This window comes from Cynocephalus volans, chromosome 17 (genome assembly GCF_027409185.1).
Source record: "Cynocephalus volans isolate mCynVol1 chromosome 17, mCynVol1.pri, whole genome shotgun sequence".
Classification (NCBI taxonomy): domain Eukaryota; kingdom Metazoa; phylum Chordata; class Mammalia; order Dermoptera; family Cynocephalidae; genus Cynocephalus; species Cynocephalus volans.
In genome coordinates, this window is record NC_084476.1 from 9,918,149 (window position 1) to 9,932,136 (window position 13,988).

The 13,988-nt window shown below is 49.6% G+C and overlaps 1 protein-coding gene, 1 long non-coding RNA gene and 1 other non-coding gene across 9 annotated transcripts in view; 2 read left to right on the forward strand and 1 right to left on the reverse strand.

The window, feature by feature from the left end:
* The window catches only part of LRSAM1 (leucine rich repeat and sterile alpha motif containing 1), a 39,652-nt gene extending 29,821 nt beyond the window's left edge, over positions 1–9,831 (reverse strand). For 2 of the 6 annotated variants that reach the window (XM_063081622.1, XM_063081626.1), the window contains exons 1-8: positions 9,550–9,808; positions 9,254–9,438; positions 7,588–7,691; positions 7,128–7,184; positions 6,570–6,614; positions 5,271–5,348; positions 3,717–3,785; positions 976–1,060 (exon numbers count right to left, since the gene is read on the reverse strand). In XM_063081622.1, coding sequence (XP_062937692.1) covers positions 976–1,060; positions 3,717–3,785; positions 5,271–5,348; positions 6,570–6,614; positions 7,128–7,184; positions 7,588–7,659 — 406 coding nt within the window. In that variant the 5' untranslated portion in view covers positions 7,660–7,691; positions 9,254–9,438; positions 9,550–9,808. Of the gene's footprint in view, positions 1–975; positions 1,061–3,716; positions 3,786–5,270; positions 5,349–6,569; positions 6,615–7,127; positions 7,185–7,587; positions 7,692–9,253; positions 9,439–9,549 lie in introns of all 6 variants that reach the window. The other 4 variants (XM_063081625.1, XM_063081627.1, XM_063081623.1 and 1 more) reach the window with 3 other exon arrangements.
* Positions 9,832–9,909: 78 nt separating this feature from the next.
* LOC134365465 (uncharacterized) lies at positions 9,910–13,594 on the forward strand. 2 transcript variants are annotated; one of them, XR_010022107.1, is made up of 5 exons: positions 9,910–10,048; positions 10,524–10,597; positions 12,171–12,247; positions 12,836–12,923; positions 13,272–13,594. It is a non-coding gene; the product is annotated as an uncharacterized LOC134365465 (long non-coding RNA). The 2 variants fall into 2 exon arrangements; XR_010022108.1 differs by lacking the exon at positions 12,836–12,923 and having other exon boundaries at positions 13,272–13,592.
* LOC134366320 (small nucleolar RNA SNORA65) lies at positions 12,630–12,758 on the forward strand. The gene has a single exon (XR_010022297.1). It is a non-coding gene; the product is annotated as a small nucleolar RNA SNORA65 (small nucleolar RNA).
* Positions 13,595–13,988: the final 394 nt, after the last annotated feature.

The following is a 13,988-nucleotide window of genomic DNA, read 5'->3' on the forward strand; positions in this document are numbered from 1 at the left end:
GCACAACTCAACACCCCAAAGTCCTGTCACCCGCTAGGACTCGGGGGAGGTCAGTGCCTCATTCTGCCCCCCAGGGAACGCACCAGATCTGGGAACCTGAGGCTCCCAGATGAGTAAGAACACGCTGACGGTGGAGTTCCAGTTCAAGTTCCCTGGGTTCAAGTTCCCACCCCACCACTTCCTAGCTGAGTGACTTTGGACAACTGGTGTTACCTCCCTGGGCCACAGTTTTCTCATCTGTAAAATGGGGATAACATCATCTGGCCTGAAGAACACTGAGAGATTCAATGAGATGGCGCATGTGAGGTCCTTGGCACAGTGCCTACCCCATAGCAAGTGATCAGTAAATAAGGCGCCGCTATTTTCATTGTTATTCACACATTGTAATTAGATTAGCTGAGGCGTTCTGTGCAGAAAGCACCCCAGCACAGTGAGAAGAAACAGAAGAGCTGGGGGTACGGTGAGCCCAACACTCTTTTGAGGGTAAGGAGACTGCTTTAGGATCTTGGCTTTGTCACTGTCTCATGGCTCTCTGAACCTCACTTTCCTCATCTGGAAAATGGGGATACCAGCGCTGCCCTCTGTCTGTCTCAAGGGCTTGTCATGAGGCTTGCCACATTGCTGAGTGGGAATGCACTATTCCCTGAGTGTAACGTGCTGCTCAGACCTGTTTCCAGGGCTCCTCGCCTGCTCTCGCCCAACAGTCCACTCTTCCCACCGCTCACTATTACACACATGAATGACAGGTCTTGGGGCCCAGCTGCCAATGCCGTCTGCCCTCCTCCTCACAGGCCCTGTCTCTGGTTATCATGGAAATAGACTGACCTAGTAGGAGGTCACTCCAGTTTATAGTGACACCTAGAGACTAGCTGCCCTCATGCTCAACAGTTCCCAGATGGAGCACCCTGTGGATCCCAGTAAGAACGGCCCAGAGCTGACAAAGGATCACAGGGACAGGGCTTTGTGGCCCCCTACCTTTCACACTGAGGGTCTGGAGCTGGCTCAGGTTCCCAATGGAACGTGGGAGGTATGTCAGTTGATTCCTTTCCACATTCAATACCTACAAAAGGGGAAGAAATGATAATGAGAACACTCTCGTAGACAGCAGGGACTGCCCCTGCACCCCTCACCCCTACTTTGGGCCAGGTGGCATCTGGATGCCACACACACGTGCCTTCATCTCCTCCTGCCAGCCCTGTGAGGAAGGGATGGATTGTTACAATCCCATTTGAGAAATGAGAAAACTGAGGCTCGGAGTGAAGGCACATGCCCAAGGCAGCAAAGCCAAGCCCTGCACCCGGGTCTGGCTGAAGTACCATCATTGACCACAAAACGCCCGATAACTGCCCCACTCACAGGGAGAGAGAAAGAAGGGGACAAACAGACTCGTGGATCCAGGTGAGATGACCCACAATGAGGCTCTAGCTGTCCCAGTGCCGCATAAAGGCAGTGTGACCTGCCCAAGGTCTCAAAGCCAGAAGCTGGAGGTGCTGGGATCGGAACCTGGGCTTGCTGGATTTCAAAAGCCACGTGCCCTCTAGGACGTGGCATCACAAGGTGAGCAAGGCCAACAGGATGACACACTAAATAGCCATTAAAAATTGAAATAACGGAAAGCTAAGTAGCCATTAAAAATAATGTGGCAGATGAATATTTAATGAACAGTGGATGGTTATGACTTATTGTCAGGTATCCAAAAGTCACAAAACAGTGAATACTACAATTTTATAAAAGTATACATATTTTTAAGAAGTCCCCAAAGATCCAATGCCAAGGTATTTACTGTGGCTCAAAGTGGTAGCAATTACTACTGTTCTGCCATATGTTCTCTGTGTGGCCTTGGACAGTTACCATCATTTCTCTGGACCTCAGTCTCCTCTTCTGTGAAATGTGATAACATCTCCTACATTGTGGGGTTGTTCATCCAAGTTGTTCCTTAGTGCCCCCATGTGCTAGGCAGCATGCTAGGCAAAGGTGCTGCCCGTGCACAGATCACACTTTGGGAGGGAAGACAGCCCGTGAGTCGGAAACCCAGCATTAGTAAGTGCAGGCTGCCACTGCGCTCACAGGAAATGAGCCGAGGTGCAGACAGAGATGAATAAGGGGACCCACTTAGGGCAGTCGGGGAGATGGAGGGAGAGCCCTGCAAACGGCCCCAGGAAGGGCCACTTAAGCATTAGGAAGAGCCCCGCCAGGATAAGGCACAGAAAGTGCGATGTTATGATATGTACATGCTGGTTTTCATCCACGGTTCCTAGCTCCTAATTCCCATTACCCTTGTTCTTTTGTTATAACACTGGGACGCTTCAGTCCTCAGAAGCAGGCCTCAGAGAACAGAGTCTTTCTCTGATCTTCTCCTGCCCTCCTATGACCTGCTCCTTTTTCTCTCTGAGGCAGAAAGTTTTCTGACCTTCCCTGTCTGATTTTTGGTCCTAAGACCCCCACTTCAGGAGGGGCCCTGCTGCATACCTGGGAGGAAGGAATGCTGCACAAAGAGGCCAAGAAGCACCTAACAGACAGCCTTGCTGGTGTCCCCACCATTTGTTAGTGTTGGATCAGACCCTTTTTGTCCAATCACATTTCTACATGTTCATTCTTCAGTCATGCCTATGTAATGAAGCTTCATAAAAACCCAAGAGCATGGGGACTGGGGAGCTTCCAGATAGCTGAACACAAGGAGGTTCCTGGAGGGTGGCACCTGGGGAGGGCACAGAAGTTCCACATCCCTTCCCCATACCTCACCCTTTGCATCTCTTCGTCTGTATCCTGTGTAATATCCTTTATGATAACCTAGTAAACATGAGTGTTTCCTTGAGTTCCATGAGCTGCTCTGGCAAAACTGAACCCAAGAAGGGTGTTGCGGGAACGCTGATCTATAATTGGTGGGTCACATGTTCCAGGGCCTGGACTTCAACTGGCATCCGAAGCAGGGCAGTCTTGGGGACTGATCCCTCAACCTGTGGGATCTGATGCTATCTCCACATAGATAGGGTCAGAATAGATTTGAGTTAGAGGACACCCAGCTGGTGTCTGCTGGAGAATCTTCCAGAGATTTGCTTAGTGTGTGGGGAGAAACCCCCCACACCTGGAATCAGAAGCATGTTGAAAGAGTACAGTGGGAGAAACTGAGTGTGTTTTTTCCACTCAGAAATACAGAAAGGTTTTAGGAGCAAAGGGGAGAGAGTAGGAGGCTGGAAACACAGGCAGGCCCACTGTGTGGGATCTGCTGGGTCCTCGTGAAGAGAACAGATTTCAATCCAAGTGTGACGGGAAGCCACCTCCTCCTCCATAAATGGGGGCCGCACTCATGCCTGCCTTGCAGGGTGGCTGTGAAGAGTCAACAGATAATGCAAGGACGTGCTTAGCTCAAAGTAGGGGCTATTACTGACAAGCTCCTTGAGTGAGACACGAGTCCCAGTGCTAAACTGACAATTTTTAAAAGGCAGATTTACCAGGTGCTTTTTTTCTGTAGCGCTGTAGAAGCTCATGATGAAATCCCCCAAATCACACACCAAAAATATGGTAGAGACACCCAGGGCCCAGGCTGCAATGGCGAACGCATCCTTTGGATGTCTCAAGAGCAAAGGGGAGGGTCGATCTGGCACCAGGTGTAGCCAGCTTCTACTGGCAAGAGTACACCAGAACATTCCAGACTCCTGTCACTGCAATTCTCACTCAGGTGATCAGAGGCGGGTTTCTGTTTCCTGCAGCCTTACCTGGAGGGCTGTCAGCTGCCCTATGTCATCAGGAAGAGCCGTCAACTGGTTATCGTGGAGATCCAGAACCTGTAGAAGGAATACACCCAGTGTCACCAACTGAGAACACCCCTCAGATTCCAGACTCCAGAGAACCAAGAAGGTGGCCAGGGTTACCACATGCCTCTGGTTTTGAAACACACAATATTTATCAAACGTGCAGTGAAAAAAGTATAAGACAGTATACATGCTATGCATACATACACATATATTTACATGTTAAAAAGAAAAACACCCCATGGATAAATATATATTTGCATAGAAAAAAGACTGTCAAATACACAACAAAATATTGACAGTGGTTCTCTCTATTGATAGTGTGAAATTAGGTATGTTTTCCCGCTTTTCTTTGTCTAACAGTATTTGCTAATTCGTTGTTGTTTTCTGGTTTTTTGCTAGCCAGTACAGGGATGAAACCCTGGAACTTGGTGTTATCAGCACCATGCTCTAACCAACTGAGCAAACCAGCCAGCATTGCTATTTTTAAAAAAATAATGAAAGCGGGCCGAGCCCGTGGCGCACTCGGGAGAGTGCGGCGCTGGGAGCGCAGTAACGCTCCAGCCGCGGGTTCGGATCCTATATAGGAATGGCCGGTGCACTCACTGGCTAAGTACCGGTCACGAAAAAGACAAAAAATAATAATAATAATAATGAAAGTGAGCAAAAAAAGCATAGAAGAAATATGTATATATATACATACATATATGTAATACACATGTGAAGTATAAATGCACAGAAATATAAACACATTTGAAAAATGTTCTTTTTCTGAATACAAGAATGCATGTTGGAGTAGAAAAATAAAGAGAAGTAAAAATTACACCCAATCTGCACCCAGCAGAGCTAACTATGAAACGCACTTGGATGCCTATGCTGCCAGTCTCTTCCTTTGGTGTGTAGACCCACTCTCACAAGCTTGTGCTCACGTGGAACAATCCTGGAGTCAAATATCACAAATACTGTGACTACCTCCCAGCCCCTGTCCCAGAGGGGCTCATAGTCAGGACAGAGTCCTCCCAGATGTGGGATTTCACATGTCAGCTACACGATGCCCTGGACATCCCTCCTGTTAATTCTTATTTAGAACCATCCATTTCCTTGCTCTCTGCTAGTTTACTTGCCACGAGTTTATGATTTGGCTTTCCACCTAGCAAGTAACCTTCCTGAGGGCAAGGCCTGTGGCTGGTTATCTTTGTCACCACCCCCCATGCACAGCACATAGAAGTGCCCAATAAACCATGCTGACCAAATCCCAGATTGACTATAATATTATTCCCTTGGTGGTGGGGGAGGAGGGGTGTGCAGCTGGCCAGTACAGGGATTAAACCCTGGAACTTGGTGTTATCAGCACCATGCTCTAACCAAATGAATTAACCAGCTAGCTCCAGATTGACTATTACATTAGGCTTATCTGGCATCAATATTAACACGGGAGACCCAAAGGGAGCAGGGAAGTTTGGCTTCCACCTGGAACAGCAGGCAGACACTGTGACACCTGGAGAAAGGGCCCAGTACCTTGATGGTTGCAAGACTCACGAGGCTGCAGGATTTAGGAAGCAGGGAAGTGAGGTGATTCGTATGGACAATCAACACCTGTGTGGAAAAGAGTTGAGGAACTATCAGCTTGATGAAGAGCGGCAGGCTGAAGGCGAGGCAGCCAGCTCAGTGTGGGACATGCCCAGCAGCCCTGCCATGCCCAGGGCATCTCTGCTCTCCAAGACACCGCAATGAGAGATGTGGTTCTGAACCATGAGTCTCTTAATGTGGAATCAATTGACCTTAAAATCTGGAATGTCAAAGGTGAAAGGGATCTTAGAGGTCTAATTCTACCTTTCACCCTGAGAAGAAATCCCCCTGCAGCCATCCTGACCTTAACCTTCCCCAGCTTCAGTATCTTTACATGAAAGATAAATAATACAGTATCTGCCTCTCAGGGCTGCCATGATGACTAAACAAGCTGATGGACAAAATGTCATTAGCCCAGGGCTGGCACATGGTTCACTGCTCAATCCGTGTCTTGTATTGCTATTTTGTTACGCATCAACCATTGCTTTCAAACTTCCATTGACAAGCAGCTCTCTACTCTGTTGGTATGGAACACCTTTTACCTATCCTCATTTAGACACTTCATTTAGAACAGTCTTACCCATCTTCATTCAAAGCCGAAATGCTCTTTTTTTTTTTTTTAAAGATGACCAGTAAGGGGATCTTAACCCTTGATTTGGTGTTGTCAGCACCATGCTCACCCAGTGAGCTAACCGGTCATTCCTATATGGGATCTGAACCCTTGGCCCTCGTGTTATCAGCACCGCACTCTCCCAAGTGAGCCACAGGCTGGCCTGAAATGCTCTTTTGAAATATCATTCATTCCACTCTTAACCTCCCCTGGGTCACCAGAATGACAGTGTAGTTTGCATTATTATTAACATTGGAGTCAGTAAGCACTCACTATATGGTGGGCATTATACTCCTCTGTCTATCTACTTATCGATCCCATTTAATTCTCACAGTATCTCTGAGAAAGTAGAACTATGGACGTCTTCACTTCACAGATGAAGAAACTGAGATGTAAGAGTCTAAGGGAGTTTCCCAAGTCATGAAGCCTGTGAGAGGCAGAGCCAGGATGCGATCCAGGGCTGTCCAACCCCAACGCCTGCTCTCCTAACTGCAAAAACACCTGCTGCAGGCCAGAAGGCTGGGAACCAGAGAGAAGGGACGTGGCTATGCCAGCAAGGTGGCTCCTAGAAGTCCCACCTGGTTTCAAAGGAGCAAACATGCAGTGAGCAATTCTCTGAGAATGGAGACCCATCTTACCTTTTTCTGTAGAACTTTGCATGTTGCAAAAGCCCCAAATGGAATCTAAGATAAGATAAAAAAGTGTAAGTATCTCCCCTTCTGCCAGTTAATTTGTTCTCTGAGCGGCATTCATGTGAGGGAGTAATGGGCAGGAGGTGAACAAGGGCAAAATGCTCATGGGGAGGAAGTGCTAAGCCCAGGGGCGAGTCTGGGGAGGAATGTTGCTGGGGATGTGGTCAGCTCTCCCTTCAAGTAGCTGGCAGAAGACTGCCCTGCTCTGCCCTGTCCAATACATCCTGTCCCCATGGTGAGCCCTATCAGACACTGCAGAATGCCAGACTCTTCCAGTACCCTAGGGATCAGTGTGTACATCTTCCATCTAAAATCTAACTCTTGGAGACTATGTTGAGGCTAAAGTATCTATTGTTGGAAAAGAACAAAATCTAAGGAAACATCTCTTGACTAGTGCTCCTGGCCTTTTTAAAGCCCCAGTCCACATCTGTCCTTCTGGGGGAAACATGATCCAAGAAAATAGGACAGATCAAATTCAGTGCCTGAAGACTAGATTCGGTTTACCTCGGAGAGCTCACATTTAGAGATGTCAAGAATGTCATCTGCACCGGCTTCTTTTGCCTAAAGATAAAAAAGAATTGTTTTAAAAAGTGTTCAAATGAAACACCCTCAAAGAGTAGACAAACCAGACAAAGAACCATAGAATTAAGGAGCTGCAAGGAAGCACAGACACAATCTGGTTCCACTAGTCCATTTGCAGGTGGCCAATGCTCTCTGCTTTCCCAGAGCCTGAGGTTCAGCAGGGAAGAGAAAGTGAACAAGTAGTGACAAGTTAGCTCAGTCCAGGAGGGGAGGTGCACTTGAGGGGGGCCTCATTGTCTGGTCGGAGCCAGAGACGATTTCCTCTGGGGGTGTGGGAGGCAGATGCGAGGGAGCGTGGCTTGTCTGGGGGCAGTGTGGGGTCCTATTTCATGGGGCAGAGGAGGAGATGGGATGGAGTCAGAGGAAACCCACTTTTCCTCACCAGACACATCTGGTACTCGAGGCGTTTCCGAGACTCCTCGCTGGGTTTTCGCTTCCGGAAGAAGAGCGGCATCCTTCCCTTTTCCCAGAGTGATCTTCAGGACGCTGGGGCACAGGAGAGAAGTTAGCGCCTGGCTATTTGCTCACAGCCCCCAACAAGGTCCTCACGACAGGTAGCACAGTAACACAGAGCACGGAGCTGGTCTGACGGACGGTGAGCTCCATGAGGGCAGGGGCCATGTCTACCTGGTCCGTCAATCAGTGCCCTGAGCCCCACACAGGAGGTGCTCAGCACCCTGTTCTTTGTGGACTAAACGATAAGCAGCAAGACGGGGTAGAAAGAGCATAAAGACAAGACAGGTGACCTGGGTCTGAGCCCACATTTGCCACTGACCCACTGTGAGATCTTGGCATTGCCCTTTCCCCATTCCGGGACCCAACCTCTCCTGCATGTTAGAGAAGTTTCCTCAGGTACTTTCTGAGGATGTTCTTGGAGGACTCTAACAGACTCAGCTGGGGAATCACTTCTAGTCCCCAAAACACAGTCAGAGTGCCACCAGCAGATCCAAACTAGAGCCAGCCATGACCTTGGGGAGTTCAACTACATCATAACCAAAGAGATCTCTGAGTTAAATAAAAATTAAAAAGCAATCTTCAGCCACCTTACAACCTTCACAGTCATTATTCCATTTGATTCTCACTGTTTATAGTGAAGAAACTGATACTCATTAAGTTCAGTGATCTCATCATACAGCCTGCATTGTAGCAAAACCAGCCTGGACTCCTGGTCATTTGAGTCGTGATCCTCTGGAATTTGTCCAACTCCTTGGTGTTCAAATAACTCAGCACACACTAAGTACACTGTCCAGAACTCAGAAACCAGGTGCTCACTGCCTGCCCAGGGCCTGCCCAGCATCTGCAAATATCAGTGCTCAGTAAGGGACAGCGACCGGCCAGGAAGCAATCACCCAGGGAAGTGTATGGTTAACAGCACAGGCTTTGGGATGAAATATAACTGGGTTTGAATCCAAGATCTGCCACCTACCAATTGTCACCTAGGTTCACCTCTCTCGACCTCAGTTTCCTCATCTCTAAAGTGTGTGTAATGATGCTACCAACGCTGGATTCTGTGAGGGTCTGATGATTTCATACTTGGAAAGTCCATGGCACGGTACCTGACACATAGTGAGCCCTCAACAAATGTCAGCCATAAAGCAGCACACATGCGACAGACATTGACTCAGGGAGCTAGGGAGAAGAGGGCGAGGGACTAGATGCAGCTGAGGAAGACGCACACCCGGTCCTCTGAGGGAGGGGCCGAGATCACAGGGCTCCCCCGCTAGGGGCGGTGGCTGTCTGGGGAGGCAGCCAAGCCTGCAGAGCCAGCTCAGGCCCCTCTTGTCACCCACACCTACCCGCAGGGATAGGGAATGGTTTAAAAACAGCCCGCCCATCCCTCCCTGATGACCAGCTCTTACCCTTCTGCTCACCCCTTCCCGATGTCCAGCTCTCTCGGTCTCCTCCCTAATGACCATCGCTCCCCCAGAAGATCAGCTCTGTCCAGTCTGTTCCCCCACGTTTATCCCCATCTGTTCTCCCCGCGACGTCCAGCCCAGATGGGAAGAACCACACCCACCCTTCCCTGGCTGGGGTGGGCAGTAGCTGACCTGGCTTTGTGGATGGAGAGGTCCCGACGTTCCGGTCCGCGGGGGACCTGAAGGCAGGCCGAGCACTCGGAAGACTTGGTCGTGGGCGCGGGGTCGCAGACCACCTGTACGGGCCCTGGCGGAGCCGGAGCTGAGTCTCCTCCAAAGGCAGGAGCCGGGACCGAAACTCAGGATCTCAGAAAGTCCTGCAGACCAGGATGACGGAGTCTGAGACTGGAAGCCGCCGAATCGCACAATGAGCACTTGGACTGCAGTTAGACCCGAGTAGTCTGATTTCATAAGTAAAATGCACAGACCACCAAGGGCGTAGGAGAGGCCGCGGCCGCCGAGTACTGGGGTCCTGGACCCTTCAGCGGAGGGGCGGGGTCCTGGGGTTGGGTGATAGGGACCCTAGGGTGACCCTCACGATAAGGTGCGTGGGAACAGCAGGACGCAGGACCTCAGGAGCAGCCCCTTCTTCTCTGCCTCCTGCCGGGCGAACTGCCCCGAAACCCCCTTCCGGATTCCCAGCCACAGCTCACCGCGACGGCCGGCCCTCCAGCCGTCAGCCTCGGGCGCCTGCCCACAAGAAAAACGGCAGCCAGAGCGTCGCTGGGAGGAGCGGAGTCGGAGTTCTCGCGAGAGCCGCGCTGTCCGGCCTACATCCGCCGTGGTCCGGGCGGCTTCCGGCCTTCCGGCTTTCGGCTCGCAGGAGGTCGTGGTGCAACTTTCTTCGGTCGTCCCGAGTCCGGGTTCATCCGACACCATCCGCCTCCGCCATGCCGCCTAAGTTCGACCCCAGCGAGATCAAAGTCGGTGCGTGCCCTAGCTGTGTCCGGGGCTGCGGGATGGAGCACCCTCTTCCCGCCGCTCGTGCCTCTCCCTTGTCGGGCTCTAAAGCCGCCGCCTCCTGGAGGCCTTTCCAGCACTGCGCGGTCCTGGCCCAGCCTTTCTGGGCTTCGGCCTTCCCACGTGCAAACAGGGAGGGAGGACCCAACGACCTGCAGTGGCTTTCAGGCCGCACGCCTTAGGGTAAGACTTGTCTTCGGGCGTTGCTGCTCCCCGACTGGGTTTGCCCGCGGCCGGGGCCGCCTCCGCGCCGGCCCGCGCTGGGCTCGTAGCTGCCCACGCCCGGGGGAGGAACGGGTGGCCTTCCTCGCTCGCTGCTGGGACTCTTGGTGCCGGTTGGAGAAGAGGCAAAGGGTTTTGTGACCAGCCCCGGAAAGGTAGGGGAGAGGGATGTGGCTCGGGGGCGCCCTCTGCAGAGGCACTAATCCTTGCTTTCTCCCAGTGTACCTGAGGTGCACCGGTGGCGAAGTAGGGGCCACGTCTGCCCTGGCCCCCAAGATCGGCCCCCTGGGTCTGGTAAGTTCCCCCGGCCAAGGGGCGTTTCTTGATTCAGATGAGAGCACAGTTGAGCCCTGGTTTGCGCAAACATAATTGTGCCAGTGTCTCATGGATGGTTTGCGTTGTCACTTCCGACTTCACCTGAGCCATTGAACTAGCAGTAGGTACTGCAGGAAGGTCATACTTGAAAAATCGATCCGATACCTTACAGTCGCTCACTTAACACGTGTCTGAACTGCTGCTTTTGGTGTTCTTGAGGGCTGGGCCCGAGGAGGCCAAGTGTGAGGGGTTTGAAGTCAGGAATGGCTTGGTGACATCGAGCATCCTACTTAACCTGTTTCCTGGTCGGGGAAATTGTTATAGCACTGTCGGGAGGATTAAATGGGGTGTGGGTGAATATCTTTGTGAATAACAGTAGCTTATGTTTCCAGTGTTGTAAATGTAACATAGCGGTTAATACGACCGGCTTTACTTAGTCCTTACTGATCACCAGTCCCCTCTGCCTGCTTTTCTCTCCAATTTATACTCTGCTTTTACTGAACTTGTATTTCCCAGAATGTCATTAGGCCTTTATCACCTATCCTTGACACTACCCCCCCCCCATCTTGCGTGGCCAGTGTCTTTGTACTCTTCCTTGGCCCTTAGGTCAGCTGTCACTTATGGGACATCCCTCCTGTTGAGGCTAATGGTTACTCGGGAATTTTAAAGTAGCAAATACCCAGATCCTCATCCCCCAGATGGATCGGATTGTTCTGACATGGGAACTTAGTATCTTTAAAACTCCTCAGGTGATTCTAGTGTAACTAGGGTTAAAAACCCCTGCTTACCACATATTCACTTATGAGAGGGTAAGTAAGGGACTAGGCCCCATTGTGGCCGTGAGCCTATGGATGGACTTCACCCACAACCAGTTTCCCAATTTTCATAGAGATGATAGCTGTGCTTTTGATTGGGTAGGTACTATGAGGTGCTTCAAACAACTTCCTGTGTGCTGGATAAGGAAGCTTTAGGGTGTTGCCAAGTGCAAAGTACTGGACAGGTATTAAGGGTGTGGTCTAATTTCAGGCACAGTGTAATTACATACCTTTATTTCTACAGTCTGCAAAAAAGGTTGCTAATGACATCGCCAAGGCAACCGGTAACTGGAAAGGTCTTAGGGTTATGGTGAAACTGACCGTTCAGAACAGACAGGCCCAGGTATTTATTTCTGGTGCTTCTTTTGCAGGAGGGTAGAGGTAGCCATCCTGTGGGATTCCTGGATAGGTTTTTTGCTGGCAGGGGTCAGCTGTGAGCAATGGTATCTTGGTGGGAAGGCTTTGCCCATAGCATAGACCTAGCTAGCGAAAGACATCAGTCCAAATATTTAAGGCTTATCACTTGTGTAACATTTGGCACACTACTTAATATGATGTATCCTAGGCTAGGAACATGTTTTCAGATTGTGAAAATTACTTCGGCACATATAGTAAGCCCAGTGTCTGGCTCTCTGGTCTCTGAGCGGCAGTGTGCATGGCATTAGTGGTCCTGCTGCAGTGGCAGTATTGTTGTTCGCTGGGGTTGGGCTAGTTCATATCAATTATTTCTTCTGCAGATCGAGGTGGTACCTTCTGCCTCTGCTTGATCATCAGAGCCCTCAAGGAACCACCAACAGACAGAAACAAAAAAACAGTGAGTTGCCTTTTTCCCAGATTTGTTCTAGTAGTAGTTTATGATTGATGTTATACACCCACTGCCTCCGTGTTTTCCCTTTAACAAAACAAAGGGTTAGCATAGGGATTGGGTGGTGATTTGGTTAAGGCTGTTAGACCAGGCATTGCCATGTGGCTTTCCATAGTCCGTGTGGGGCAGGTCTCACTCGCAGTGCATGTAGGAGGGAAAGGTCAGTAGACAGGGGAAGTAACCGAGAATAGTGAAGTGTACTCAGTAGACTACTGACAGTTGCTAATATGCTGGACAGCTTAACTAACCATGGTAAGTTCAGCTCGTTTGTCATCTTCAAAATATAACATCTCTTCCATGTCAGATAAAGATTTTGTTTCGCACTTAGCCACCCGCCACTGCACCTGACTAGTTCTCTGTTGGCTGGTGCAATCCAGTGGTGAGCTGATACTAACCCCAGCTTAGGAAACAGGGTTGTCCTTCATGTGGATGATTCTGTGCCGAAAGCACGGGAACAACCTAGAAACAGGTGAAGGGGAACATTATGAGGGCTGCTCTGGCCTCAGATCGTAACAAAGCTTTTGCTCCCCCCTGCAGTTAAACACAATGGAAATATCAGGTTTGAAGAGATTGTTAACATTGCCCGACAGAATGTGGCACAGATCTTTACCCAGCGAACTCTCTGGTAAGAGCAGGAAAACATGCAACAACTGAAATTTCAGGTGTTTTCAATGAGTGGTTAACGTTCTTCTCACTGAGACTCAGTAAGACCCAAGGTTGGGAGTGCTGCAGTATTTCCTGGATTTGAAAGAATGAGATCTTGAGCTGGATATTTTTAATCAGGGCAGCAGGGGACCCATGTGGACTTTGCATTCATGGTTTACGTAACTAGATGGAACTCTTAAGTTTTTAATTTTAAAGCAGCAGTAATATCATTCCTTCCTTGCCTGCTGTGAAATTCAAAAGTATCTGCCCCCACATCTGAGGATTGTGAGGGACTGGGAGCTGCTCTGATGCCACCTTTTAATTACAGGAACCATTAAAGAGATCCTGGGGACTGCCCAGTCTGTGGGCTGCAATGTTGATGGCTGCCACCCTCATGACATCATAGATGACATCAACAGTGGTGCTGTGGAATGCCCAGTTGTGATTTCTGCATCAGCGTCATTTGGTTATAATAGGGGTGAAAACTGGGGGAGGAGCAACTGTGTTCATGGAGATAAGCTGGAAAGTTATAGAAATGGACAGTGGGTAGGATTGGGAGATTTTTTTTTTTTTAACTCCTTTTACTGATAGAGCTTTTTTCTTTCTTGCAGAGTTAAGAAGTACAAAGGAAAATATTTTAATAAAGGGTCTTTTGAACACCAGTGTGCTTTTTTGTGTGGCATTTTCCTTGAGGGGGAGCTAGGTTCTTTGTGGGTGGTGGGTGTCAGCGGCAAAACCTGTGAAGTAACAGTCTGGGTAATAAGTTCTTGTGGGTAACAAAATTCTGCCCTGAATGGGATAAACTCAGAAAAGACACCTAGAAAGGAAGACATTGCAGACACTTTATGGATCTCTTCATAGGAAAAACGTTCTTATCCAGAAAGAAAACATGTTGTTCAGCACGAACACGGGGAAAGTAGCTCTCCATCTCAGATGAATTTTCTACGGTGGGGGAGGCCAAAGTTCAAAATCACTGATGTATCAAAGAAACCTAACCATTATTAGTCTTTGACACTGATCCTTAGCTCATGTGAAGTGAGGCTCA